The sequence below is a fragment of the Barbus barbus genome (genome assembly GCF_936440315.1).
Source record: "Barbus barbus genome assembly, chromosome: 32".
Lineage (NCBI taxonomy): Eukaryota > Metazoa > Chordata > Actinopteri > Cypriniformes > Cyprinidae > Barbus > Barbus barbus.
In genome coordinates, this window is record NC_136760.1 from 7,873,990 (window position 1) to 7,901,006 (window position 27,017).

General features: G+C 38.1%; 2 protein-coding genes across 2 annotated transcripts; one reads left to right on the plus strand and one right to left on the minus strand.

Moving 5' to 3' along the window:
- Window positions 1–315: 315 nt before the first annotated feature.
- On the plus strand, window positions 316–12,479 carry stambpl1 (STAM binding protein-like 1). Its single transcript, XM_079389854.1, has 11 exons — window positions 316–930; window positions 2,486–2,592; window positions 3,485–3,702; window positions 3,908–3,983; window positions 4,981–5,076; window positions 5,191–5,500; window positions 6,362–6,486; window positions 7,649–7,786; window positions 10,561–10,673; window positions 10,996–11,095; window positions 11,235–12,479. Exons 2-11 carry the CDS (start codon window positions 2,563–2,565, stop codon window positions 11,289–11,291), a joined length of 1,263 nt encoding a protein of 420 aa, XP_079245980.1. The 5' UTR covers window positions 316–930; window positions 2,486–2,562; the 3' UTR covers window positions 11,292–12,479.
- A 601-nt stretch (window positions 12,480–13,080) lies between these two features.
- On the minus strand, window positions 13,081–25,364 carry acta2 (actin alpha 2, smooth muscle). Its single transcript, XM_079389581.1, has 10 exons — window positions 25,130–25,364; window positions 19,133–19,490; window positions 17,527–17,698; window positions 17,122–17,250; window positions 16,448–16,558; window positions 15,165–15,249; window positions 14,919–15,080; window positions 14,539–14,730; window positions 14,265–14,446; window positions 13,081–13,608 (listed from the first exon to the last, which is right to left on the minus strand). Exons 3-10 carry the CDS (start codon window positions 17,653–17,655, stop codon window positions 13,465–13,467), a joined length of 1,134 nt encoding a protein of 377 aa, XP_079245707.1. The 5' UTR covers window positions 17,656–17,698; window positions 19,133–19,490; window positions 25,130–25,364; the 3' UTR covers window positions 13,081–13,464.
- Window positions 25,365–27,017: the final 1,653 nt, after the last annotated feature.

Here is a 27,017-nt window from a genome sequence, read left to right on the forward strand (position 1 = left end):
GTTATGTCGAGATCACGAGAAAATTAAGTCGTGATCACGAGAAAACAAGACAGAAAAATTATAATAATGCATGGCCGCTTAGAACTTCCGTAGTTTGTTATGATTTACAGAATCATACTTTTACTCAACTTTTGCAAAAACGGGCTTTGGTTTACACGTAGCCTATGTTTATTATTTTAAGAGATTTTCTTTGTCTTATAGATAGAATCAGTAGTCCTGGTAGGCAGATGTAATATGGCAATTCGGAGGAGTGCCCCATCTGGTGGATAAAAATATACAAACAATCAGTTTTTTTCTGTGTGGCGTAAAAAATTCACAAAATAAATGCAAACAATTCGAGAAGAACGTGTTAGGCTGCAGTGTCTTTAGAATGTGAATTATAGACTCTGTAACTGGTCAATGCTTGAGAATAATGTAATGTCTGAGAGTGTCTAACGTTATCTGTTTATGCAAGTAAAAGCTTGTAAATGTCATGATATGCATCTACCTTTACAGACGTCCAGTCATTCCCACCCTCTTTAGCTGTCACAGTGGTTGCGGCTCAAATCTAGCGTTTGGGCATCAGAGAAGAATCCGGATGCTGACTAGATAGGCTGCTGGTGAGGTTTTGATACATAGCCAGCAAAAGCACCGCTGCTACAGCAGCATTTATCTGACTCGCAGAGCTCCGGGCGAACCATCTGACATCGCAGGGTTATTCGCTCTGAAAGACAGCAATCAGCCATTTTAGCCTTGCGCGCATATCCATGCCAAAAGAACAAAGCTTCCATGAGGCACAAAGGCAAAAGCCCGAGAGTTTTAGACAATAATAAAAAAACCTGCTCTTTTATTTACGCGAGCTGTCTGTTTTCGAGCTGAATTCTAGCATGTGCCACATGTGACGATTGTAGGAATGTGGAGCATGGGATCACAGCAGCTCTTCACCTACAGGTGAGGATTTTATTGTATTTATACATTTAATTCTTAAAATCTTAATTTAGACCTGTGATCATTACTGTTTTTTACTATTTAATGTTTATATCGAAATTGTTGTAATCTTGTCAGGTGGGTATCACTGACCTGATCATTGTGACTGGTTTACTGATAAAGTCATATTATTAGTATGATCTGTATGATTATGATGATCATATATGTGCTGTAGGATTTTGGCTTGACGTCTGATATTGATTGTTTTTTGGAGGAGCTCCAATTTTGAGCACTTTAGATGTTCATCATATAAAATACATTTGTATCATAAGTTTATAGTGACAGAGAAAAGCAGAAGTTACAAGTCATGAATCAGAGGAGATTGGAAAGTATAAAAAAGTTACTTTAGTGTATTATTACTTTTACCTAGAGTCATCACTGTTAAAATAATGTATTTAATTACAAATACATATATATACATATTATATTAGAGCCTGAATGAGGAATGAGTTCTTCATAAACTTTTACAATACATTTCAGGAATATTGTAACAGTAGAAACAGTCATTATGTTAATAATTTAATCGTTAGACATTGTTTGAGACACAGTCGTAAAGATTATATTTTTACATAGCACGAACATGTTTGCAGATGTGGACTGTGGTTTGATTTACCTGGATCTTAAAATATGTTGAAGAACCGTTCATCCCTCCTTGAAAACGCTTGTGTTTTTACTGTATAAACCCTCTTTAGACTTCAGCTGTCTGGGAGAGCTATTATTTCAGTCTATAAAACATCCCATTATTTGTATTTTTCTAAAAAATGTTTTGGTATTTTTGGCTTTTTTTAACCATTTATGAAGCTTAAAATCCTTTTGCTAGTATTGAGACATGTGAAATCGAGTCATTATGTACTACTTAAGCATTACCTGAAAATGAATACACATCTATTATATCCATATAATCTCTGCTGCTTATTTTATAATCAAATGCAAATTGACATTATGCAAGGCTCTAATGATCAGAGATTGCTCAGTGTTAAATCTATCACATGTCCTTTAGATGCACTGTTAAAATAAGATTGCAGTGTACTTTAAATTGCCATGGCTTTGTTAATCAGAACAATTTATTCTATGGTGATGATAGTTTTTCCATTTGTTAATTTGCAATTTGCTGTACTCAGCTTTCAAATAGTAAAAGAGATTGAAACAGTCCAATATGTACCCAGCTTTGTGCAAAATGAAAAAGCTCACCAAGGATTTTTTTTCACAGCTGAAGATATCCATGAGTCACCATATTTTGCTGCATGGTAACAAGATATCATAGCAACTGTAACACAGATTCTGGAACAAATAACCGTGTTATTTGGACCGAGATGGTGAATTATATTCGATAATCCCCATGGAAATATACAGGCCAAGGTAACCGTGTTAATAGATTAGGAAGAATAGGCTAGGAATTCTACAGCATAGAGTTGTAGCCAAAGCTAGTGTTGAGGAACTGAAAACAAAGACTGTATCGACCCAGCGGCCTCTTAATAGCACTGCTGTAATACCAGATATGATGTTTCTTGCTCCTCAGCTCGGAATCGTCTTGGGAGATGACAGATATATGCATAGGGAGGATTGAAGCCTGCCAGCCAACGTTGTAAACTCACCATGGACCAGGGCTTCAGTTTCAGCACACTGGTGAGTGGCGTTGTGTGGGGGGTGGGGGGATGGGGGGCAGCTGATATTACTTGGAGGTGGGTCACAGGGACAGAATGGCTTCCTCTGACTCACTGCCATTAGTATTCCCATTGCAGCTGCTCCGTCATTCAGATCCCTCCATCCTGGAGTGGGCGAGAGGGAAGGAACGGATGCAGCCCCCTTCACACTTCACTTCCCCTCTTCGTGAATGTGTGATCAAACATAGGCTTCTTATTCTTGCCACCCAGAATCCTATTCTCCAACAATAGCGCAGAGATTTTTAATGTGGCTCCACACCAACATTTGCAGATTTTTGTGCCCATACTGTTCAAAAGTTTAGCAAGCTGTCATGTCCAACAAGTGTAACAACTCGGCAGTCCCTCGTTGGAGTACATAAATGTCCTGCTGCATGTTGATAAGACGCCCACTCTTTTCAGTGACCCTAAAACAGAGGCTCTGTTTAGTCATTAGTATGAGAGCTGGAAGTGAACTCAGCGTGGGTGCTGCTGGGTGTTCCGGTTCGCTCAAGCTGGGTGATGAACAGAGCTTATGTTGTGTTTATCAGAGGCCTGTGATGTCTCTGGGACCAAATGTTCTGTGCCTCTGGTGTATGGGGACCGATCCTAGTTCAGTTTGCCTATCTAGAGCAATTTTATTTAGCGGAGCTAGAAAATAGCTCATCAGATTGACGCCTGTCAGACATCTAGAAAAATTTCAGCATGCAAAATAGGCTATATAAGGAAAAAAATATTTAGAATAGAGGGCTAAATTGTCCAAAATAACATCGCTGTATGTTTTTATCAGCAATAGTATTTCGTAGTTTAGTAAAACTCTTGCGCATTAGGTCACTGCTCTGTATTCTCATGGTTTTTGTTGTCCTCTCCGTTTGCAGAAGAAGTTAGCGGCCGAGCCAGATCACACTGACATTACTCTGCCAGCGGTCGAGCGTGTGCGGGCCCTCAGCAAAATGGGCTATAACATTGAAATAAATGAAGACATCGCCCCGAGACGCTACTTCCGCTCTGGCGTAGAGATGGAGCGTATGGCAGCAGTTTATCTAGAGGAGGGCAGTCTGGAGAATGCCTTTGTCCTCTACAACAAGTTCATAACGTATGTTTTATTATCCATTTTATTTAATATCACTACTGGTATTTAGTATTTAATACCTTCAGTATTTAGGGTCACAGGAATGCTGGAGACTATCCCAGCATCTTGGCCCATATTTGTTTTGTCTTCAGACCTGTCATGAAATGTCTATTTTCTAATCCATGGCAATCAGTCCTCAACTTTATTTTCCTATTTCACTCTTGTGCAGTTTATTTGTTGAGAAACTCCCCAGTCACAGGGACTATCAGCAGTGCAACGTCCCTGAGAAACAAGTGATAATGAAGGTAAGTCCCTGGCATGTTACTCATTGGAACTAATGGAGCCCTGTGGCTCTCAGCCCACTGTAAATCTGATTAGTGTCATGCTCAATTACCTTGGCTCGAGGAATTGTCAGGCTCCCAGCTGCTCACATGGTGGGTTTGCCTTGTGTGGGCACATGTTCTGCTTTCATTTCAGCATAGTGACATGAAACTAACTTCAGTCAAAAGGTTCTTCCTAGTCACCTGATGTATCAATCATTGTTTAAGAGAAATAGTCTGATTAAAACAGTATTTATTTATTTTGGGAACACTTTATTTTAAGGTGTCATTGTTACACGTTACATGTACTTACTATTAGTATAACAATAAATTGTGCAGTTACATGCAAGTGACCCTAGAAGCCAAACTCTAATCCTAACCGTAACCATATAGTAAGTACACATGTTTAATTAATATTACTTAAATGTATAATTACACTGTAACAAGGACATCTTAAAATAAAGTGTAACCATTTATTTTTTATCATGGATGTTTCAAAGCTTTCATTGTGCCTTGTTTTATGGCAATGTATTTGAAGTTACGATGTGACATATATCAAAGATTGTGTCCTTTTTTTTCAAACTAATAGTCTGAGGTATAGGTCAGTCATGAATTGCTTGTTGCTACTGCTAGTTGATGGCAAGTAGTATTGCTATAGAGGAATTCCTATTCTACAGGTTTATACTGAACTAACAACTGCAGTGCAGTCATCTATTCACTAGTTTTTGGAGGTAAAATAGACAGTGGCTAAAAGCCACAAAACTCACATTTTTATTTCACGGGGTCTTTAACCTAACGATCTTAATGTGTGCTTATGGTCCCTGAATTTAAAAAAAAATGAGTAATTGGTTTAAGTATCTCTATTCCGAACTTTTAAAAAAATCATTATGTCCCTGAAAGCTTTAGCGCATATTGATCTGGTACTCTTGCTGTTTGTAACACAACCCCTAATGCTTGTCCATTACCTGTTCATTATGTTCAGAAATTGCAGGAAGTGGCCTTTCCACGAAAGGACCAATTGAAGAGACTTCTCCATGAGAAATACAGCAAAGAACACAGTGAATATCTGAAGAGTCAGGTACATTCGACAGAGTACTTCTCATTCTCTGCTGATGAAATTACCTGTTAATAAAATTTCAGATTCATTTCATTTATTGTAAATATTAATCATGATGTGTGAATGTTTTTGCAGGCTCAAGCCATGGCTGTTGACATGTGTAGTGAACGACTGCAAAAGATGTCTATGTTGGAGGAGGAACGGCAACGTGTAGCACAGCTCAGGAAGATGCAAATCGAGTCCGAGCAGTTCCGCTACTTCGAGGACCAACTGCGTAGACAAGAGCTGGCCAGTCGCAGGGATGAGGCTGTCCCCAAAGTGCCTGAACAAACCGACGGGTCCTGTTTATCCCAGACCCCAAGGAACCATGTGCGCCTTGACCCCAATCATAACAAACCAGCGGCCCCTGTCCCCAAACCGGCAGCCACCTTAGCAGCTGTAAAAAGTGAGTGCCCTCATCTAGCTCATATTTGCCTGTTAATAATTTTAGTAATTTATTACCCAGCTCTCTGATTATTCAGTTGTGTTTTTTTAATTGTTAAACTGCACATTGCTAGGTATATATTCGTATATAATCAAACAATTCATGTTAATGTTTTTACACTGCCATTTAAAAGTTTGGGGTAAATTTTGTAAAAAGAATTTATCGTATGCTCACCAAGGCTGCATTTATTTGTACAATAAAAAAGTACATTAAAAACAGTACTATTATCAAATATTATTACAATTTGAAATGTTATATTTTAAAATGTCATTTATTCCGGTGATTGCAAACTATTACTTTCAGTCTTGACTCCAGTCTTCAGAAATTCATTCTAACAGGCTGATTTGGTGCTCAAAAAATGTTGAACACAGTTGCGCTTAATACTTTTGTGTGAAACTGATACATTTTTTCAGGATTCTTTGATGGATAGAAAGTTCAACATAAAAATGTATTTAAAATTGAAGTCGTTTGTTGTGTTGTACTGTATATGTCTTTACATTTACATTTACATTTAGTCATTTAGCAGACGCTTTTATCCAAAGCGACTTACAAATGAGGATTACAAAGACTTTACATCTTTGATCAATTTAATGCACCATGCCTGAATAAAAAGCTTAATTTTGATCGGTAGTGTATTTATTAGGTTAGTAGCCCTAATAACAGGGATAATGTACAGTCAGATAGTCGTTATCGCAAAATAAACCACTTCAGAATGCTAGAAAGAAAGCTTTTAATGATCCTGAAGGGGTTTATTTTGCATTAGTACATTATGTTTTACTTGTGTTGTTTGCAGTATTACAGTATGTTCTTGTGTGTTTCTAGATCAGCGTGTCGAAGGCCTGAGGCAGGTTTTAATCCCACGAGACTTGACTTACAGGTTCCTTCTGCTGGCTGACAGTAACACGGCGAGAGGAATTGAGACGTGTGGAGTTCTCTGTGGAAAACTGGTAAGGCCTCAGCAGGAGCCTACCTCCTCTTTGTGGGTGGAGATTTATTTTGTTCATGAATTTGCTGATTTTTCCTAATTCTTTCCTGGAGTGAGTGTAAATGGTTTGTGGAGTGTTAAAGCTCAATTGTGCTTATATTTTGGCTAGTTCTATACTGCCTTTCTCATTCACTGTAAAACTAGGAGCTTCGGTGTTCCACAATCCTTGTAAATATTAGGTGTGGTAGTGGACTTCCTCATACTTTCACCACAAAAGAATTTCAGTGTCTTATTCACCAACCACCTGCAATCCATCTGAATCTTGCAGAAATTGTACAAAGAGGAAAAACCCTCAACCTCAGACAAATCAGAGATGAAAAACGCTGAGAGGAAGGCAATTTCATCACTTGCTTTAACTGTCTGTCCCACAGTCCTCTATGGCAGTCATTCCCATCTTTTTTCCAGGGGACCCCTATTTTAATATTCAACATTTTTAATGATTTTAAGTTTTTAATAATTGCAACAACAGCGGAAAATCTAAAATAACGATATTAACATTGATGGCTGGATTTTAAATTTGAAAAATAACGTTATCTAATTTTGACAAAAATGGATTATAAAATGATAAACTTCTCATTTCAGACTTAAAACCATTTTAAAGAAATGCTGAATGATTATATGTATTTTTTTCTACTCTGTTAATAATTCTTGATTCTTTATTATCCAAATTGTTTAGATTTTTTGAATGCAAATTAGCTTATTTTCCATCAACCAATTAAAAATGTTCATGTAATTTCCCTCTGTAAAACCTTCCACTGCCTTCCTTCATATTTTCACACAAAACAAAACTCTGCATACTGCATAAGACTGTTGCAAACTTTGGTAATGTTGGACAGTGATTAATTTTTTGAATAGTTTAATAATAATTAAAATACTAAATGGAAATTTTAACATTTGGGTATTTTTCTTCAAACTGTAACTGTTGCATCCCTGTGACTAACCCTCAATCTAGAGTGAGTTTGGCGACTCCTTATAAATCTTTAGCGACCCCTAGCTGTTACTCAGCTCCCATATAGAATGAATTGGTCTTTTTGTTCGGTTTGTGTCAGAGGATGCATAGTGTGATTGTGGGACGCTGTGACCTCGTGATATGATGTGATAAAATCTGTTTTGTTCTCCCGCAGACGCACAATGAGTTTGTGCTGACCCATGTGATCGTCCCCAAGCAGTCCGCTGGCCCTGACTACTGTGACATGGAGAACGTGGAAGAGCTGTTCAGCTATCAGGACCATCATAACCTTCTGACCCTAGGCTGGATCCATGTAGGTGTCTCTCTTTTCCAGCTTGTCACGTATTTTCTAAAATTAGAGCTGTGCACCTTTTTTTTCACACCTTTGGCAGGTGAAAATCTTGCTGTGACCAATTTTTTTTAGACCCACACAGAATCTGAGCCTGCAGAAAATGCCACATATTTTCACAGATTTTGAGCAGCCATTGTTCACATCCTAATCCTCTTGTGTTTTCATTTTGAGAATATTTTGGCTAATTTGATTATACTTTTTGCTTGTAATAAGAGTGTACCCTCCAAAATAGGGATTCAAGGAATCATAGTTGGTCTGTGATCCGTAAGGACCAGGGGTGCATTTCCCAAAAGCAACTAAAATGATCTTTACGTAATATTTTAAAGGAATGATCTAATCCATAATATTATCCAAACCGTGAGTTTTGTGATCCGTTGAACCCCTACTCCAAAATTTGTAGACAAAATGCAAAAAAATTATGCCTGGTCATTTTTAAATGAAACCTTTAAAGTAGGCTAGTGGTGTATATACACTACTGTTCAATTGTTTGGGGTCAGTTAGATTTTTATATATACTGTATATACGTATATGTATGAATTCATTATTTTATTCAGTAAAGATGTAAGAAATGTATAATGTTACACAACATTTCTGTTTAAAAAATATTGTTCATTGAACTGATATTAGTAAAAAAAAAATGTTTCTTTGGCACCAAATCAGCATGTTATAATGATTTCTAAAGGATCATGTGACACTGAAGACTGGAGCAATGGCTGCTTAACACTGAGCTTTGTCACCACAGGAAAAATAAACATATACAAATACAAAATGGTAAAGTGGCAGACCATGTACTTAAACTGATTCTGTACCCAACTGTATTAATTTATTATTTGAATAATCAAACATGATGGGGCTAAGGATCACCATGGAAACTGTTTAACAATTCACTGAAATTTTATTCTTTGTCTCCAGGTCAACTGGTGATAATTTTTCACGGTCAATTATTTCATGGCTGCATAATATTATGGTCTGATGATTGTAGCAATAAATCCGCACAACGAAGGAGTAAACAAAAGGAGTCTTCTTTATTTAACAGCATCAACACACTTATGATATTGGTTAACTTAAGATCGGACAAAACCATGTGGAGAACTCAGGACCTTTAAAGGGATTGGGACAAAGGCACAAACGAGATAATTAATCAAACACAGGTGATGGGGATGATAGATAATTGACTAATGACTGGGAAAGCCAAATATGGGCAAAACGGGGAACTAAACAGAAACCAAACCGTGACAGATATCGCCCCCCCTCCCGGAAGGTGCGTCCCGCACCGTAACAGTAACATCGTGGGGGGGGGGTGCGCCCTGGAGGCTGGAGCTGGACCAGGACCAGGACAGGGAGGAGACAAGGGAAGCCTCCAGGGCGGACCTGGAGACTCGGGAGGCCATGGCGGATCCGGCGACACGGGATGCCATGGCGGATCAGGGAGCCTGGACGGCCATGGCGGGACTGGAGACTCGGGGAGCCATGGCGGGACTGGAGACTCGGGAGGCCATGGTGGATCCGGCGACACGGGATGCCATGGCGGATCCGGCGACACGGGATGCCATGGCGGATCAGGGAGCCTGGACGGCCATGGCGGGACTGGAGACTCGGGGAGCCATGGTGGATCAGGAGACTCGGGACGCCCTGGCAGGTCAGGGAACTTGGATGGCCATGGCGGTATAATTCTTTTGGGAGCCCAAGGTGGATCAGGGAGCTCAGTGGCCTTGGCCCTTGGCCCGGCCACACAGGCAGAGACTATATTGCCCCCCTCCCCAAATGTTTTTGGGGGATGTTCCCCTCTAGGGGCCCAACGGAAGGAGCAGACTCTGTGGAGTGCTCTGGAGGAGCGGACTCTTGGGGGCGCACGGGAGGTGCGGAGCTGGACAGAACCAGCGGAGACGAAGGAGAGCTGGACGGGACCAGCGGAGACGCAGGAGGACGCTCTTGCAGCGCGGACATTTGAGGGCGCACGGGAGGCGCGGAGCTGGACGGAACCAGCGGAGACGAAGGAGAGCTGGGCGGGACCAGCGGAGACGCAGGAGAGTACTTGCGAGGAGCAGGCACTGGAGGGCACTGGCGAGGAGCAGGCACTGGAGTCCAAGACATTCCCTCATACACTATCAGTATTCGCACCGGCACCTGAATTTCCTCCCTCGGCGGCTCGGGGTGAGCTGTAGTAGGCGGCGGAACCATCTTCGCCGCGGACGGCGTAACGTTCATCGCCACTTGCAGCGGTATCCTCTTCGCCGCGGGCGGAATCATCATCGCCTTTGCGGTAGGCGGAATCCTCTTCGCCGCGGCCGGAAACCAAAAGCTCGCGGCGTACGGAGGAAGCGAGCCGAGGATCTCCGGAGCTCCCTTCCGGGGAACCAAAACTAACCTCCTCCTCATCATGTCTTCGGTAACGGTCCGATCTTCTGTTATGGTCTGGTGGTTGTAGCAATAAATCCGCACAACGAAGGAGTAAACAAAAGGAGTCTTCTTTATTTAACAGCATCAACACACTTATGACACTGGTTAACTTAAGATCGGACAAAACCATGTGGAGAACTCAGGACCTTTAAAGGGATTGGGACAAAGGCACAAACGAGATAATTAATCAAACACAGGTGATGGGGATGATAGATAATTAACTAATGACTGGGAAAACCAAATATGGGCAAAACAGGGAACTAAACAGAAACCAAACCGTGACACATAAGAACAAAGACTACTAAATGTTAATTTGAATATTTTTTGGCTCATAGACACACCCGACACAGACGGCGTTCCTCTCCAGCGTGGATCTACACACACACAGCTCTTATCAGCTCATGCTACCTGAGGCCATCGCTATTGTTTGTGCACCTAAACACAATGAGTGAGTATAACACTTACAGAACTCCCACACCCTCCATTGAATTCACACCACCTAAAGGCTTTTTTTTTCATCTGCCTCTAAAGTGCTACATCAAATTAATGCAGATTAATTTATTTTTTAACAGTAGATGTTTGATTGTTTAACAATTGTTTATCATTTAAACGTCCATGAATCATTTCAGTATTTTGGTTGTTAAAAAACATTGAATGAACTCAAATAAATTTAACGAATGACTCACATTAGACTATGAATATAATTTTTTATTTATTTATTTTTACTATCATTGAGATCATTTAATATGTGTGTCATTTTGCTTCTTCAGCACGGGAGTGTTTCGACTCACCAGTGCTGGAATGGGAGAAGTGGCTGGATGCAGATTGAAAGGTTTTCACCCCCACTCTAAAGACCCTCCTCTGTTCACTGTAAGAACCCTCAGTTCCTTCTGTGAATATGAAAATCAACAGCTATATGTGCCTTCTGTTTCAAATGTTATATCAAATGTTGATATCAAACTAGAAACACCTTTAGAGAAGTGAAACATAATTTTTTTTCTATTTGCAGATTTGCAAGCATGTTGTGGTGAAGGACTCGAAAACGACAGTTCTGGACCTCAGGTGACAGAGGAAGAGAGGAAATATTTCAGTATCGGCAAACCATTGAGAATATTTATATCTTTCTTTACTTGAAGGCTTTTTTGTATTTATTTATTTTACAAAAAGGTACTGTGAAACAGAATCCCTCTGCTACACAGTTTGCTGTGAGCAGGTTTAGTGAAGTTACTGAGATGTTCCAATGGTGTTTTATGTTTTTTAGGTCATCATGCGCTTTTTGTTCGTGGCCAGGTGTTTTTCAAAGATTTTGTGTTGTCTTTGACCTCAAGGGGGTGTCCTTTATCAAGGCATACTATAGTATGAAGCTGCTGCAATGTGAATTGATTTCAGGACATTTTAAAAGGAAGTTGTGTGTGTGTGTGTGTGTGTGATTTGCCTTTTGATATCCAGTGATATCACTTGCAGTTCTCATTCTAACACTGAATATACACTGAAGAAATTAAGTTTCTTTTTAAACCTAACTGAATTTTCTAGTTTTGTGTATGCTGCCAGTACAAAAATAAAATTAATTGCTACAAGAGTAATTTCTAGGCCTTTCTAGGTATTACTATCATTTTTGTGGTTGGATGGTTAATAATTATTCTTTGTATATACAGTCAGTTCAGATAATTTCAGGCTAAAGGATTTCTGTCTTTTCCAACTTCAGCCTAATGATGCAATATGACGTTGGCCAGTGAGCTGTTTTAATTTCCAGCTTCAGCATTATTTCCAATGTGGATCTAATTACAAGGGAACTGACTCTTGAAAAGTATAAACAAGATTGGGATCTCTTTAGACCACACTAAAGTTCCCGTAACCGAATAAGCAAAGAAACCTAAGAGACGTTACCAGAGGGCCGTGAATGCACTGATCTCAGGGTTACATTCCCTCATTTTAACAACTTGATTTTTGTCTCCTCTGTGTTTATGGTTTGAGAAAGAAACTTTTTATCACCAGCGGAAGATGAAATTCAATTTATGATAAATTGTGAACTGATTGATGCAGTTCAGAGAGTGTTGACTATAACTTGTTTTTCTTGTACAATGTGGCATTGGGTTGTTTCGTCAGTGTGTGGCTGTGTGCCAGTGGCTCCACTGAGATGTGCTGTGCTGTTGTGGGTCTTGTGCTCAAGAGAGTACAATGATTATGTACAAGCACCATTTTTTCCTCAGCGCATTTCTTAATAAAAGCAAAACAGCCTCTGCTTTGAAACAGCATGACAATGTTTATTTTTTTATTATCTGTAACTGATTTAGAGTGGGAAACTTCATCACCTTCCCAAGCTAACAGATGCATATAGTGATGAAATGAGAAGCAAAAATTAGCATGATTCATCACAGGTTAATTATTGCTCATACATGCTTCAACATATCATGATGTGCATTTGATTGTTGATGACATTTAATTAAACATTTCATTAAATTAACATCTTCCCATTTTAAAATAATAAGCATTTTGATGACACTGATAGATACAAAGAATAGTAGTTTCCTTGAACAGAACTTTCACTCAAAAGCACAAGCTGATTAAAGATTATAGAGATCAACTAGATCTACCTTTTAAAATTTTATTCATTTACATCAGTTTTTCAGGCCTGAAATTCATCATTTTAAATATTTCCAGGTTTTCCATGATCATGAAACCCTGTGTATACGAAAGTTTTAACTAAATCACAGTGACTGCAAGTATATAGAATTATTTATACTTCTTAAAATGATTAATAAAAAAATATATATAATTTAGATCATTTGTATTTGGCAAATATTACTCCTGAGCTGTGTAATTTGTGGCAGAAACAAAAGAAGTGAAACACAGTTTATTATTGCAGAGCTTTATTCCTTCATGGAGTTATCATATGATATCCATACAGACTGCCTGATAGCTGACATGCAGTTGTGTTACCTCGTAGCATTTGAACACAAAAGGGAGAATGAGCCCTGTTCCTCGACACCCTCTCCTCATCTCTGGATTCTCACTACCCCAAGGAATCTCCCAACTATTTCGTGTTGGTAGCACAATCAAGCTTTTTAACCCATTGAGAACAACACTATATTGTCATGGCATAATTAAATCAAAACATTCAAACAGATGCGGGCAGTGCAAAGACAAAGCAATAGAGGGAAGTAAAGGGTACGTTCACAGTTTACAAGCTATGAAGCAATAGCAGAATTAGGGGAACGGGAGGGAGTTGGAGGTGTCCTTTAGAAGCACTTGCGATGCACGATGGATGGCCCGGCCTCGTCATACTCCTGCTTGCTTATCCACATCTGCTGGAAGGTGGAGAGGGAGGCCAGGATGGAGCCGCCAATCCAAACCGAGTACTTGCGCTCAGGTGGGGCGATTATCTGACAAGGTAGAAGCAGTGGACTTTTAGTATTGTTGATATAGTTAATAATTTATACTAGTTTTTACTTTATTTTCTGTTTTCATTTTAATTTAGGTAGAACTTTAGTAATTATGTCTATATAATTTTCATTCATTTTTATTTCAGTTTTAGCTATTTTAGTACTTCAACTTAAACTGTTTCTTTGGCAACAAGCTGAAATAAGTTTTTTCAAATATTCTATTTCAGTTAATGTTTTTAAACCAGTTTTTATTGTTGAATTTGTTTCATAACTAATGAATATAACATCAACGCTTTCATTGAACTGAATTAAACCAACACTGAACTGAATTGAGCTGAATAACAACATTGTGGCCTTCTGTAAAGCTGCTTATAGCTGAAATGAGCTTGTTTCATAATTAATAAAGTTATTGACAGTATGTTTTTTAGAGCTGCTTTGCAGAAGAATTTGAATTGATCTCGTTATTAAAACAGCATTGTCCTGTTTATTACTGTAAAGCTGCTTTGAAACAATATTCACTGTATAAAGTGCTATATAAATAAGGGTGAATTGACTTGACTTTTTTTGATAAGTTAACAATAACCACGGTTAAATGAGAAACTGCGATGGTACTTATTAATGATCCAATCAGATATACATAATCTGCCTGTGCTGACCTTGATCTTCATGGTGCTGGGGGCCAAAGCGGTGATCTCCTTCTGCATCCTGTCTGCAATGCCAGGGTACATGGTGGTACCACCAGACAACACGTTGTTGGCATACAGGTCCTTACGGATATCAATGTCGCATTTCATGATGCTGTTGTAAGTGGTTTCATGGATGCCAGCAGATTCCATTCCTAACAATAAGCGCAAATCAATGCATTTATACCATCGTGCTCTGAATCCATCATTTGAAAAGAGAAGTGAAGAAAGAGGAATGAGATATCACCAATGAAGGACGGCTGGAAGAGTGTCTCAGGGCAGCGGAACCTCTCATTGCCAATGGTGATGACCTGTCCATCGGGAAGCTCATAGCTCTTCTCCAGGGATGAGGAAGAGGCTGCAGTGGCCATCTCATTCTCAAAATCCAGCGCCACATAGCACAACTTCTCTTTGATGTCTCGGACAATTTCTCTTTCAGCTATACAAGACACATGAGAATAGTAATTTGTTAAACTGAAATATTTAAATGATACTAATTAGAACACATATTAAGCTTTTTTCCCCTATCCCATTGTCAGTAGTTTCTTGTTTTAGCCATAAATCTTTAAATAAAAAAAGAAATATATTTCAAATCATTATGCGGGTTCTCTACATGTCCAAACTCACCAGTGGTGACGAATGAGTAGCCTCGTTCAGTTAGGATCTTCATGAGGTAGTCAGTGAGATCACGGCCGGCCAAGTCCAAACGCATAATGGCATGCGGAAGAGCGTAGCCCTCATAAATGGGCACGTTGTGGGTGACACCATCACCAGAGTCAAGGACGATGCCTGTTCAACAAGAATAAAGTGCTTGGTAATGCACAGCAGCATAAGTCACATGTGAGCTATGACCTGTTTGACAGGTAAACTGACCTGTTGTACGTCCAGAAGCATAGAGGGACAGCACGGCTTGGATAGCTACATACATGGCTGGAACATTGAAGGTCTCAAACATGATCTGCAAAGTGAGACCAGCACTGTGTTTACTAACAGAGCCAACAATCAACCAAGTGCTTTTGGTTTTACTGAACAGTAAAAATATTGATTTTCTGATTAATCTTCTTTTTGACAATCCCAATGGATTGACTCACTCTATGTGTATACTGTATAAAAGTGTCTTTTTATAGAATTGTCATCACTCTCTGCACGCAAAAACAAACATACAACATGACCAGTCTAAATATTACAAACAAATTAGCTGTTATTTTTAGGTAATCAAAAACAGCACAACTAGTGTAGCTGTTTCCCTAAACAAATGACAAACTGTATGAATTTTGTTGATGATCAGTTTGAATAGACAAGTTGCCAGTTTGAAGTAATCTGAACATATCATAACTACTGCCCTCTGGTAATTATTATTATTTTTTTATTATTAATCAATATTATAATTTTTTCAAATAATCAAAAGTGAAAGTAAAGACATTTCTAATGATACAAAAGATTACCTTTAAAATAAATATTGCTCCTTTGAACTTTTTAGTCATCAAAGGATCATGAAAAAAATGTATCATCTGTTTTCATCTGTTTTTGACTCCTGCGTATGAAGAAGAAATGTTTCTTGAGGACCAAATCAGCATATTACAAGGATTTTTGAAGAATCGTGTGACATTTAATTGAATTTTGTGCCCCTGGGAATTGCCTAGGATTTTTTTTTTTTTATTATTTTTAATTATAAATGAAATATAAGGTCAATAAGGTCTTTGGTTTACATGAATCAACTTTCATATTTTATTCTACAACCTAGATATACAGCAAACATGCATTTTGAAGCCACCGTGGGGGAATTTTCTTCTACTACCAAAGCCACAGTGGGTTTTTTATTTTTACTACTGACAATCGCAGCAGTTAAATAATTACTTACATTGAACATTTGTGGTTTGGCACTGTGTAATTTATGTTGTGCAAAATAATGTTAATCACAATAGTTTATTTTTATGTTCTTTCTGTATAACTGTATCACTGACAAAAGGCTTTTGTTCTAAAATACCGCACACAAGTGAATTCACCCTCTGTCTGGTGATACTGCTGTAGGCGTACCTGATAACATCTCAAGACCCTGAAGGCTTAAATGAGGTTTGGTGGAGTTAAAGCAAATGCTTGTCTGTTTTATATACTACAGATCAACTTTCTTAATCGACCTTGAATTCAGCTCAAACCTGGGTCATCTTTTCCCTGTTGGCTTTGGGATTGAGAGGGGCTTCTGTCAGCAGAGTGGGGTGCTCCTCTGGAGCCACACGGAGCTCATTGTAGAAAGAGTGATGCCAGATCTGGTGAACATAAACAATGGACATTAATGAACAAACCACTGTCACATGAAATGCACAATTAGTATAATAGATGGGCAAATGAATCACTTTGTGTAGAGAGTGAAAGCTGATTCTCATAATTACAGTTTAACAAACAGATCACAATCAGGAGGTCCTGCGTGGGCCAAGACAGATAGTGAATAATACCATCTGTTGCGTACATGTGTTGAATGATAACACCATGTGGCATGAAATGCGGGACATCGTTACAGCGTGAATCATTAGTGGGAATAGCTGGAGTTATTTGGAAAAATGCTTTTGATAGACGTAGGTGTAGAGAATGGATGTGTCGAGACTAGAGGTGATGTAGGTGCATCTGACGCATAGCAAATGCTGCCTATTTTATGTAATATGGAAATGTATTATGGAAATATCACAGAGGATAAATTTAAGCATGAAGCACAATAAGGCATGTTCATGGAGAGATAAGAGATATTTTTGGTAGACTGTTTACAGTTCCTCCTTATTCGCACTCATATTGTTTTGGTTTGATGTCTATTGGCTTGATGATAAGATCTGCTTACTTTTTCCATGTCGTCCCAGTTTGTGATGATGCCGTGCTCGATAGGGTACTTGAGGGTCAGGATTCCCCTTTTGCTTTGCGCCTCATCACCAACATAACTATCTTTCTGCCCCATTCCCACCATCACTCCCTAAAGAAAACGCAAAACTGGTCACACAGAAGTCATACAATAAACAACCCCCAGAAAAGTGAGAGTAAGTTCTAGTTAATTCTGTCTTTATAATCTTGTACAATGCAGACAATCGGGGCTGTAGTCAACCTTTCCACAAACCATTTGGAAGCAGATCAAGACAAATATACTAAAATACATTTTATGTTGCTGTTTCCTTTAAAATGTATTCATTGATGTTGCCTGTGAGTGACTGCAGTGCTTATCGCCCCTAGTGGTGTGTTGAAGGATGCTCACCTGGTGTCTGGGACGACCCACTATGGAGGGGAACACCGCTCTGGGAGCATCATCCCCGGCGAAGCCTGCCTTACACAGTCCTGATCCATTGTCACACACAAGGGCAGTGCTTTCCTCGTCGTCACACATTTTCAGCTCCGATTTCCTTCCTTACTCCTACAGGAGACAATCACTACAAGAAAGTTCATTATTAATGCTATACTGTATACATACTTATGAGCAATTTGTCTTGAAGTGTAATAGCTAATGTCAAGCATGAGCGATATTTAGCTACAGTATGGGGAAAAAATGGATCCAAGAAAGAAGCTAAATCCCCTTTAAGAGACATTTTGGATCTGTCCTAAATTGGAAAAAGTATTTCTAAATTAAATAAATACACGTTATTGCAAAAATTTAAAAGTTTTCTTTTAGGGTAAGAATAGTCATTAGTCATTATAATTGGCTTAATATAAAAACAGAAGTCAATGGTATGTGTACTTCATTTGAAATAACCGTGTACGTGTGTAGGCGGGAGTTTGTGTGCACACCCACTGAAGTCAAGTCAAGTCAAGTCTGCTTTATTGTCAATTCTTCCACATGTACGGCACATACATACAGAGAATTGAAATTGCGTTACTCTCAGACCCTTGGTGCGTACAGTTAACATTTAAAACACTGACAGTAGACGTTCAAATGCAGATAAAAAAACGTGAAAAGGAATACTGCAAAGAATGTAAGGTGTACCAGGTAAGTCCATTCATAAACTGATTCATGCTTTTTCTTCTTCTTTTGGGGGAAAGCATTAAGGAAAAACAGAATTGGTTTAAATATCGTTAAAACTTTGGTGAAACTTAAGGAAAATGTGTGTACACACACACACACACACACACACACACACACACATCTCCTTTAAGTCCATCCTGCAGCCCTTACTGAGTGCACCATGGGAAAACTTCCTAATTTGGAAATGATGGAGAAGCATGTCTCTCTTTGGTCTCTCCCTCCCTCTGTCTCTGCCTGTCTACAGTACTTTATAAAAAAAGAGAGTGGGTGAGGAAAATAGGGGATGGGTCAGTGGTCCAGAAGAACCATATTTAGTCATAAACCTCACAAATCAAATGGGCTTCCACACTTGTCCTAAATTCTAAGTCTTCACTGTCAACTCACAGCCTTTAACAATCAGCATCATCATACAATCACATTACAGATGCTAAAATAAAGATGACTTTGACATATATGTGCATATTAGTTCCTCTTAAACATAAACACGTTCAGTACTATCCTTTGATTGGTAAATCTGCAAAAAGAAAATCATTCCACTGTGCTAATCCTTGGAAACACCTCTCAATACACAATAATATTAATTTAAATTAAGATTAATCTATTCTCACAAAACACTCAAAACACTATAAAAGCAGCTTACACTTGTGCAGAAATCATTTTTCTAAACAACAGTTTCAACATGTTTCAAGTTCAAGTGCTTAAAGCTTGACAAAACCTCATTTGAGTCTATCAGCATCAGGTAACTCTTGCAAAGCACAAAGCCGGATGGACAGAAAGAGATGGAGATCGAGAGACAAAAAGAGAGAGGATGTGAGTGGTGTGAGGCGAGATGAATGACACTTACCCTGACAGTGCTGGGCCGGGGGGGGGATTTAGCCACTTGGTGATGGTGTACCACTCACTGACTTGTGGTGTACTTATGTAGTTCCCATCCCTGCTCACTGCACCCTCCCACATCCCAAACAAGGAGCCTGGGCTGCACTCAGATCGGTAGCCTCGCTCCACTAAAGCCTTATAGGGATGACTGGGAGAAAACACTCCAATCCGGGAGGCAGCAGGGCGGCCTCCTGCCTCATCACTCAGGGCATTCCAATGGCACTTTTCCTTTTTTTTTCTCCTTGGAAATTTTGGGTACCTCACCATGCAGGAACATAAACACAGAGCTGCCCTGCTCTACTACAGACACATATCACAGCCCGCACCTGAAACAGAGAAAGAAGAGCTGAGATCACGTCATTACGGGGTTAGGTCACACTCTACAAGCACTTGGGAGTGGGAAAGTTCAAAGTAACATGTAGTAAAAATGCCACAAAAAGTGGTACCCTTTTTAGGTTACTTCTTTCTGTTGAGCAGTTTGGGGTCAGTAAGAGTTGGCAATGTTTTTGAAAGAACTCTCTATTTTAAATATATCTTAAAATGCAATTTATTCATGTGATGGCAAAGCTAAAATTTCTTGATATTATCAATGTTGAAAATAGTTGTTTAGTATTTTTGTGGAAACCGTGATACACTTTTTATAGGATTCTTTGATTAATAGAATAAAAAATGGAAATCTTTTGTAACATAATTGTGATTATTTTGCATTATTACTGAATAAAAGTATTTACAACAAAACAAAACTAAACAAAACAAAAAAGATAGATAACATGAATGTGTGTGGCACCAACTCACAAGCTTCAACTGTGACAACAGGCCTTCTAAAAAGATTTCTGTGGGGTTGTGTAAACTACAAAAACCCATTTTAAGGAAAAGAACACAAGAAGAGCAGTAAACTAAAGCATGACAATCAGTGCTAAAAAGTCCTATGTAGAGGAAATCAGATTTGTTTTCTCAAGAAAGATGTGTCTAATGACAGAAGATGAAATCACAGAAAATGTATGAATCTTATTGGAGAATGATAGCAGCTCTTTTATGGTCTGTTTTTATTTTGAATCATCATCTTCTGGAAAATTAATGCTGACAAAATTTTCAGCCTGAGAAATCTTGTTTGGACCTACAGTATTTGTTTGGTGCAACAAATTTTAACTCAGAAACTGCTATTAATTACAAAAAAAATGACAAGTAACACATTGAATTAAACATGAAATTCTGATCTGATCTTCCAATAATCTTTGTTTTATTTATAACTTTGAAAAGTTTTTTTTTTTTTTTTTTTCTTTTATACAGTGTACTGAGTCCTACATTAAGGTGACAAAAAATAAGATAAATACAAGATAAGATCTAGTTACAGAAGGAAGTAGACCAATAGAGATATTTAAAGGGTTAGTTCACCCCAAAATGAAAATTCTGTCATTAATTACTCACCCTCATGTCGTTCTAAACCCGTAAGACCTTCGTTCATCTTCAGAACACAAATTAAGATGTTTTTGATGAAATCGGAGAGCTATCTGACCCTCCATAGACAGCAACACAACTGAAATGTTTCCAGGTCCAGAAACGTAGTAAATAAATCTGTAAAACAGTCCATGTGACATCAGTGGCTCAAATTCAGTTTTGCGATGCTACGAGAATACTTTTTTTGTGCAAAGAAAACAAAAATAACATAATTTACTCAACCATTCTTCTCCCCAGAGTTATATCTTCAGCCATTTTGGAGAGTACCCAAGAACGCATTTGAGGTAATCAGTGTTGTTTACATTCGGGGGGAAAGTGCACGCATTAACGTAATCTGCGTATTAAGCATTGTTTACGCTTCGGGGAAAGTGTGCATATGCGTTGCGATACTCTCTAAAATGGCAGACTACGTACCTCGGGGGAGAAGAATGGTTAGGTAAATTATGTTATTTTTGTTTTCTTTGCACAAAAAAAGTATTCTGGTAGCATCACAAAACTGAATTTGAGCCACTGATGTCCCATGGACTGTTTAACCGATGTATTTACTACATTTCTGGACCTGGGAACGTTTCAGTTGTGTTGCTGTCTATGGAGGGTCAGATAGCTCTCCGATTTCATCAAAAACATCTTAATTTGTGTTCCGAAGATGAACGAAGGTCTTACGGGTTTGGAACGACACGAGGGTGAGTAATTAATGACAGAATTTTCATTTTGGGGTGAACTACCCCTTTAATCAACCAACCAGTTGCCTTGCCTGTTGACTCCTGAAATGCTAAAAATACACTCATGAAGCTCTATATCAGGTTCTCAAAGTGTGGTACGCGTACGACTAGTGGTACGTGAGCTTCCTCTAGTGGTATGCAGAGGAATCTCTAAATTAAATATAAATTAGGCTGCGTGTCCACCAAAGCGTTTTTTGTTTTGTTTTTTGCCCAAGGCTAACAATTTTTTTAAAATTGTTTTAAATGGGAGCGTCTTTTTCATGCTGAGCACTCGGGCGCTAAGTTAAGTTTGGGTAAAAACTTAGCGGTCATCACTGTCACTTTTTAGTCAGCTAACCAATCACAGCGGAGGAGGGGCGGGACTAATACCGTCACACCCTCCGGAGTACCATAATATTGTTATGAAAAATAGTGCTTGGAGAATATTTCATTCGCGATGCGTCTACCATATTACTTCAGCGGATATTCCATATCATAGCAACCACAGCGTCTCAACTGAAAAAACAAAACTAAAATACGCTGCCCTCTCAAGTTGAATTTATACTTTCGCCCGTCTCCGCTGGCTGCGCGCGCACCTTCCCAAACTGACGAGGCTTTTATACTGGTCGCGTTCGCCGTTCAAGCGCTCAGAGCTGGGCGTTTTCAGCTGGCTTTTGCGGCCTGATTGTCGTTACTTTAGCTACACATTCAGCTTGTGTTATTTTTTTCTTTTTAATCAAGTACTTTTTTTATTTAAAAGTTAAATAAAAAATGTACTGTACTTAAAGAATAAATGAAAATGTATTGTAGCTACTTAAAAGTTAAATAAAAACTGTAAGTTACTGTACATAAATGTTAAGTACGGTACATTTTCATTTAATCTTTAAGTACCGTTTTTAAACTTTTAAGTACAGTACAGTTTTTATTTAACTTTTAAGTACAATATATTTTAATTTAATTAAGTTTTTTATTTAATTGTAAGCACAGTGCAGTGTTAATGTTCAAACTGTGTATTTACAATGTTTTAAGAGGCTGACAATAATAAATATTTTAATTAGGAATAAAACGGATTGTTTTTATTGTTGTTGTTGTTTTTAACTGTGCATAGTGGTACTGCATTTTAATGTTGGTCATAATGGTGGTACTTGGAAAGCCAAATATTTTCTGAGGTGGTACTTGGTGTAAAAAGTTTGAGAACCACTGCCCTATCATTAGAGCTTTAAGGGACTTTCGTTTCTTAGACACTAATTACTATGACAGTTTCAGTTGTTTAATTTCTTTCTATCTGCCGTTGGATCACGTGACATTCTGGCTCAAACCTACAATGTAAAAACTCAATGGAATGCTTTTGATTAAATAACAGAGTAACAGTGAACAAATGTATTCAATTTAAATGGAAAGTTCACACGGATGACAGCCTAAAGAAACGAAAGCAGCCTGTGATGCAACACCAGTTCACTTTAGGCAGGTCTGACCTGTGCTATTTCTTTTTGTATACATTCTTGGGAAGAACTCAGTTCGGGATTATTCTCAAGTAAACAAACTCGCAGAATGCGTCTGTCTCAGTTTAGGCCATTTTCTGCTAGGTTGTCCTCATTCAAGGAAAGAGCTCGCTTTCCCCTTCCCCTTCTGCAGTACGCGCAGCCTTGTCGCACCAAAAAAGGAATTGTTCTGTAAAAAAGAAAATCTTGGCAGTCCACTGCACTCAGAGGCATGTAAAGGAAGAAATGACCCCTCTGAAGGTGTGGTCTGGGAAATCACACAAAACACGGTCAGCTGCAGAGAAATACAGTGTATGTTGTACACAATTGTCTCTGTCCGTGTGTATGGAGGAAGACCCCTTGGATAGGGGAAAGGCCAGAGGAAGAGAAATGTTTGCACACCCTGTAAAAAGCGATTTGTAGATATCCTTATCAATCCTTGAACTTTGCAGCATCATTGCCATGTTTAGATGTATTTCTGACTCCCATCCCACTGCCTTGTATTCTGTTTTGGAAGTACAGTAAGATTCAAACTAAAAGTATAAGGACTAGTATGTGAAAATAGATTTTGGCATGAAGACAATCTTTTTTTTACTCTTTTTTTTTTTGTTTGTTTTTTACATTTGCATCATACAACTTTACCAACTAAATAATTATAACAGCTGTGTTTTTTTTTTTTTTTTTTTTACATTTTATATCAAACACTTACGTAGACTGGGCCAATTATTAAATGCTTTCTTAAATGTTAAATGTTTCTTAAATGCTTAAAAGTGTGTTTTTCTCCCTTCATCAGTAAGTCAACCACACCTTCTTGGTACAAAATGAACCAGCATTTCAAGCCAAGTCTGTAATTAAATGCATTAAAGGGACAATTAATACAAAAATTAACTTCATCCTTATGTTGTTCCAAAGCTGTATGACTTTCTGTCTTATGTGGAACATCAGAGCATACATATTTTGAAGAATGCTTCTTTTTTCATGTTAATAAAATGAAATTCAGTGAAGTCTAGTGTTGTTTTGGATCTCTTTGACTTTGTATAGACAAAAACACTTGAAAAATTCTTTAAATTTTGTAATTTTATGTTACAAAGACAAAGAAAGTCATACAGATTTTGATCAACACGAGTGTTAACATATTTTTTTGTTTTTGGGTTATACTTTTTATACATTAATGAACTAAGCTAAATTATTATCAGTAGCAACGTGTAGAAGAGTTTGCTACTGGGCGGTGGACAAAACCTCTGCTCGTTTGGAATGTGCTTTGACCGAAAATGGCAAAGCAGCTGTGCTCTTAATGGAGTCCAGCCTGTGTCTTATTGGACACCTAGCATCAACATGCATCTCCTCGCAAGCAGCTCTGGAATGTCTTATGACAGCTGTGTGCAATGCTGTGCACTATCACAGTTCCTCAATCTCACAATCCTTATGTCATTTCTCGTTTAAAAACTCCCCACTGATGATTCAACCCTTTAAAACTTTGAAAGTATGTGAAAGATAAAACGAGAACCTAAAGGCAGAGACAGAGGGATTTTTTATTTACATTTTTTTAAACAGCAGCCTATGCCTTAGAAGCAAGCAATAAATTCAATCAGCCTATTATATGGCAAACTGCTTCCTTCTACTAATACATTTTCTTAAACCACATTTCAGTTACTCATAAACCACCAAATATTAATGTCCACTCACTGCATGCATTCCTGTTTTGCCCCCTTGTGGCAATTATTTTCAGACATCTTTTTGTGTGACTTTTTCGTGCATCAGAAAAATGTTTGCTAATACTTTATCCTATAAACATATGAATATGAAACTAGTCAAACGGGGCTAGTTGTCACACTTAACTCTAGTGAATATTTCTGAATTTTGAATATTTTATGTAGCCACATACTTTAAACTATTAGCTAAAACAATTTCTATCATTCACTGAACACACATCAACACATGGGGTCACACATGGGGTAGGTTGCCATAAGAAAATCTGCCACTGCACAAAAATATCAAACCGCTATTTTATCCACTGAATATTGTAAATAATATTTATAGCATTATAGCAACTTGCCCTGGCCAGACATCGAGAGAGAGAAAAAACAGCCTTATCCTTTATGGTTTAATAGGAAGCCTACCACTTTGTTACACAACAACTAGCAAACTATGAAGATATTGAAGTTTAAGTTTAATTCTCAAATAAATATTTTATTTTGTGTTGCACAGTTGCTGAGATAAAGCCTACTAACTCCGGTCTCCCCTATTTATTTAACAAATTATTGCCACTATTCTATAATATAAAAAAAACGCACTTTTTTTAGTGCCGATGTTTGTCTGACTTACACATGGCGTGTTGTTTCCAAGTATTTCATCACGCTGTGAAAAGGAAACCGTCAATAGAAAGCGCACGCGTCATGGACTTTCCCTTCAGGTTAAACAGTGATGAAAGGCGATTACTTCGCAGACTTGAAAGAACAGTTTCGCTTTATCACGTGAATCATCAAGCTGCACCTAAACGAAGATCCTCTCGGGGCGCTCCATTCATCCTCCGTGTGACACTCTGAAGGAGGACCGATGTAACGTGCTTTGGGATTTCCAGATCTTTGTAAATCTGATAGCCTACAAATATATTTATACTGTACATTTATTTTGAGTGTATAGCATGCGCACTATTTTAAATACATTTTTAAAAATAAAATAAAACAATTTGATGGAAATTTGTCATACAACTGAAACGCATGTGTCTGAGAAAGGTTTTTGAGTGTAGGCTATATAATCTAATAGGCCTAATCATAATGAAATGTGCCCCCCCCCCACCCCTACTTTGAATAGGCCTGTTTATGTACTAAGCCGTCTGAATTTTTAATTCCAAACCATCATTTTTAATGTTTAATTTTTAACATTTATAAATATTACAAATTTGCCGTTTGTAATAATCCTTTGACCTAGATGAGCCAGTCTGGTTTAAACCAGCAGGAAATGCATGAATGCGGTTGTGACATGTACAAAGACACCACAAACTACCCGTGAAAAATATGCCAGAACAAGTCATTACAAGGAATCCAACCCAACAGAATACACACAGCCTACAAAATTTTACACCAGTACCTGAGAAAAACAATAACAAACTATTGTGCTTGAGGGCACATATTATTTTACCTTAACCCTCTTTAAACTTTGCATTGAAAATGGACTGAGCTCTTACGTCACACATCGGAAGGAAAATATTAGAGACAGGACGGAAGACATTAGTATATTCATATTCTGTGGTAATTATGTAGATCTGCTTGATTTCCTCTCTGTTTCTATCTTACATTGTGGTTTTCTTAGTGTGGAAAAAAGTATTGAAGGGAATTTAAAATCTATTTAAATGTAGGCCAAAGACCATTACGATATTGCCGAAACTTTGTCCAGTGGCACATTTAATAATGTTTTAAGCAGACCACATGCCACTGTTTCAACTGTAAAGCCCCTATATGTATTGGTTCATTCAAACAAATAGAGAAATATTTAGATAGCTCTACAGTTTTTTCTTTTAATCATTTTAATAATTAAAATTTTTATTTACAACCCCAATTCCAAAAACGTTGGGACATTTTATAAAATGTAAAAATCAAGAATCAGTGATTTGTTAATTCTCTTTAAACTTTATTTAATTGACAAAAGTACAAAGAAAAGATTTCCAATGTTTTCACTAACCAACTTAATCGAATTTTGTAAATATAAACAAATTACAATGTTTAATCATTTGAGAATTGAGGATACTACTTGTTAGATTTTTGCATGCAAAATTTTTGCTTGATACAAGACAGCTGCTCATCAGTCCGTAGCCGTTATTGTCTGATTCTCCTTTTCATGATGGGCTTATATTTTCAATAAGAGTCAGATCAGTCACATCCACATGTGTCTACGAAACCACGCTGTTGTAGCACATGCCACATGAGACATGCATGTCTTGATCTAATAATGATGGACTTCCTATGAAAGACGTCATCGTGACCGCAGTATGTGTCTCTGTACAATCCCAGTATATGCCTCAATGTCAATAATAGCATCGCACATATACCAGTCACCATGCACCCCCATACCATGACAGACATTTGCATTTACATCTGTCGCTGATGAAAGTCTGGATGGTCCCTTTGGTCCCATGGCCCCATTTGATTTTTGCTGTTGAAATAAATTTTTCCCAAGAACAAGCTGAAAGGTGAACTCTTCTGAACACACCACA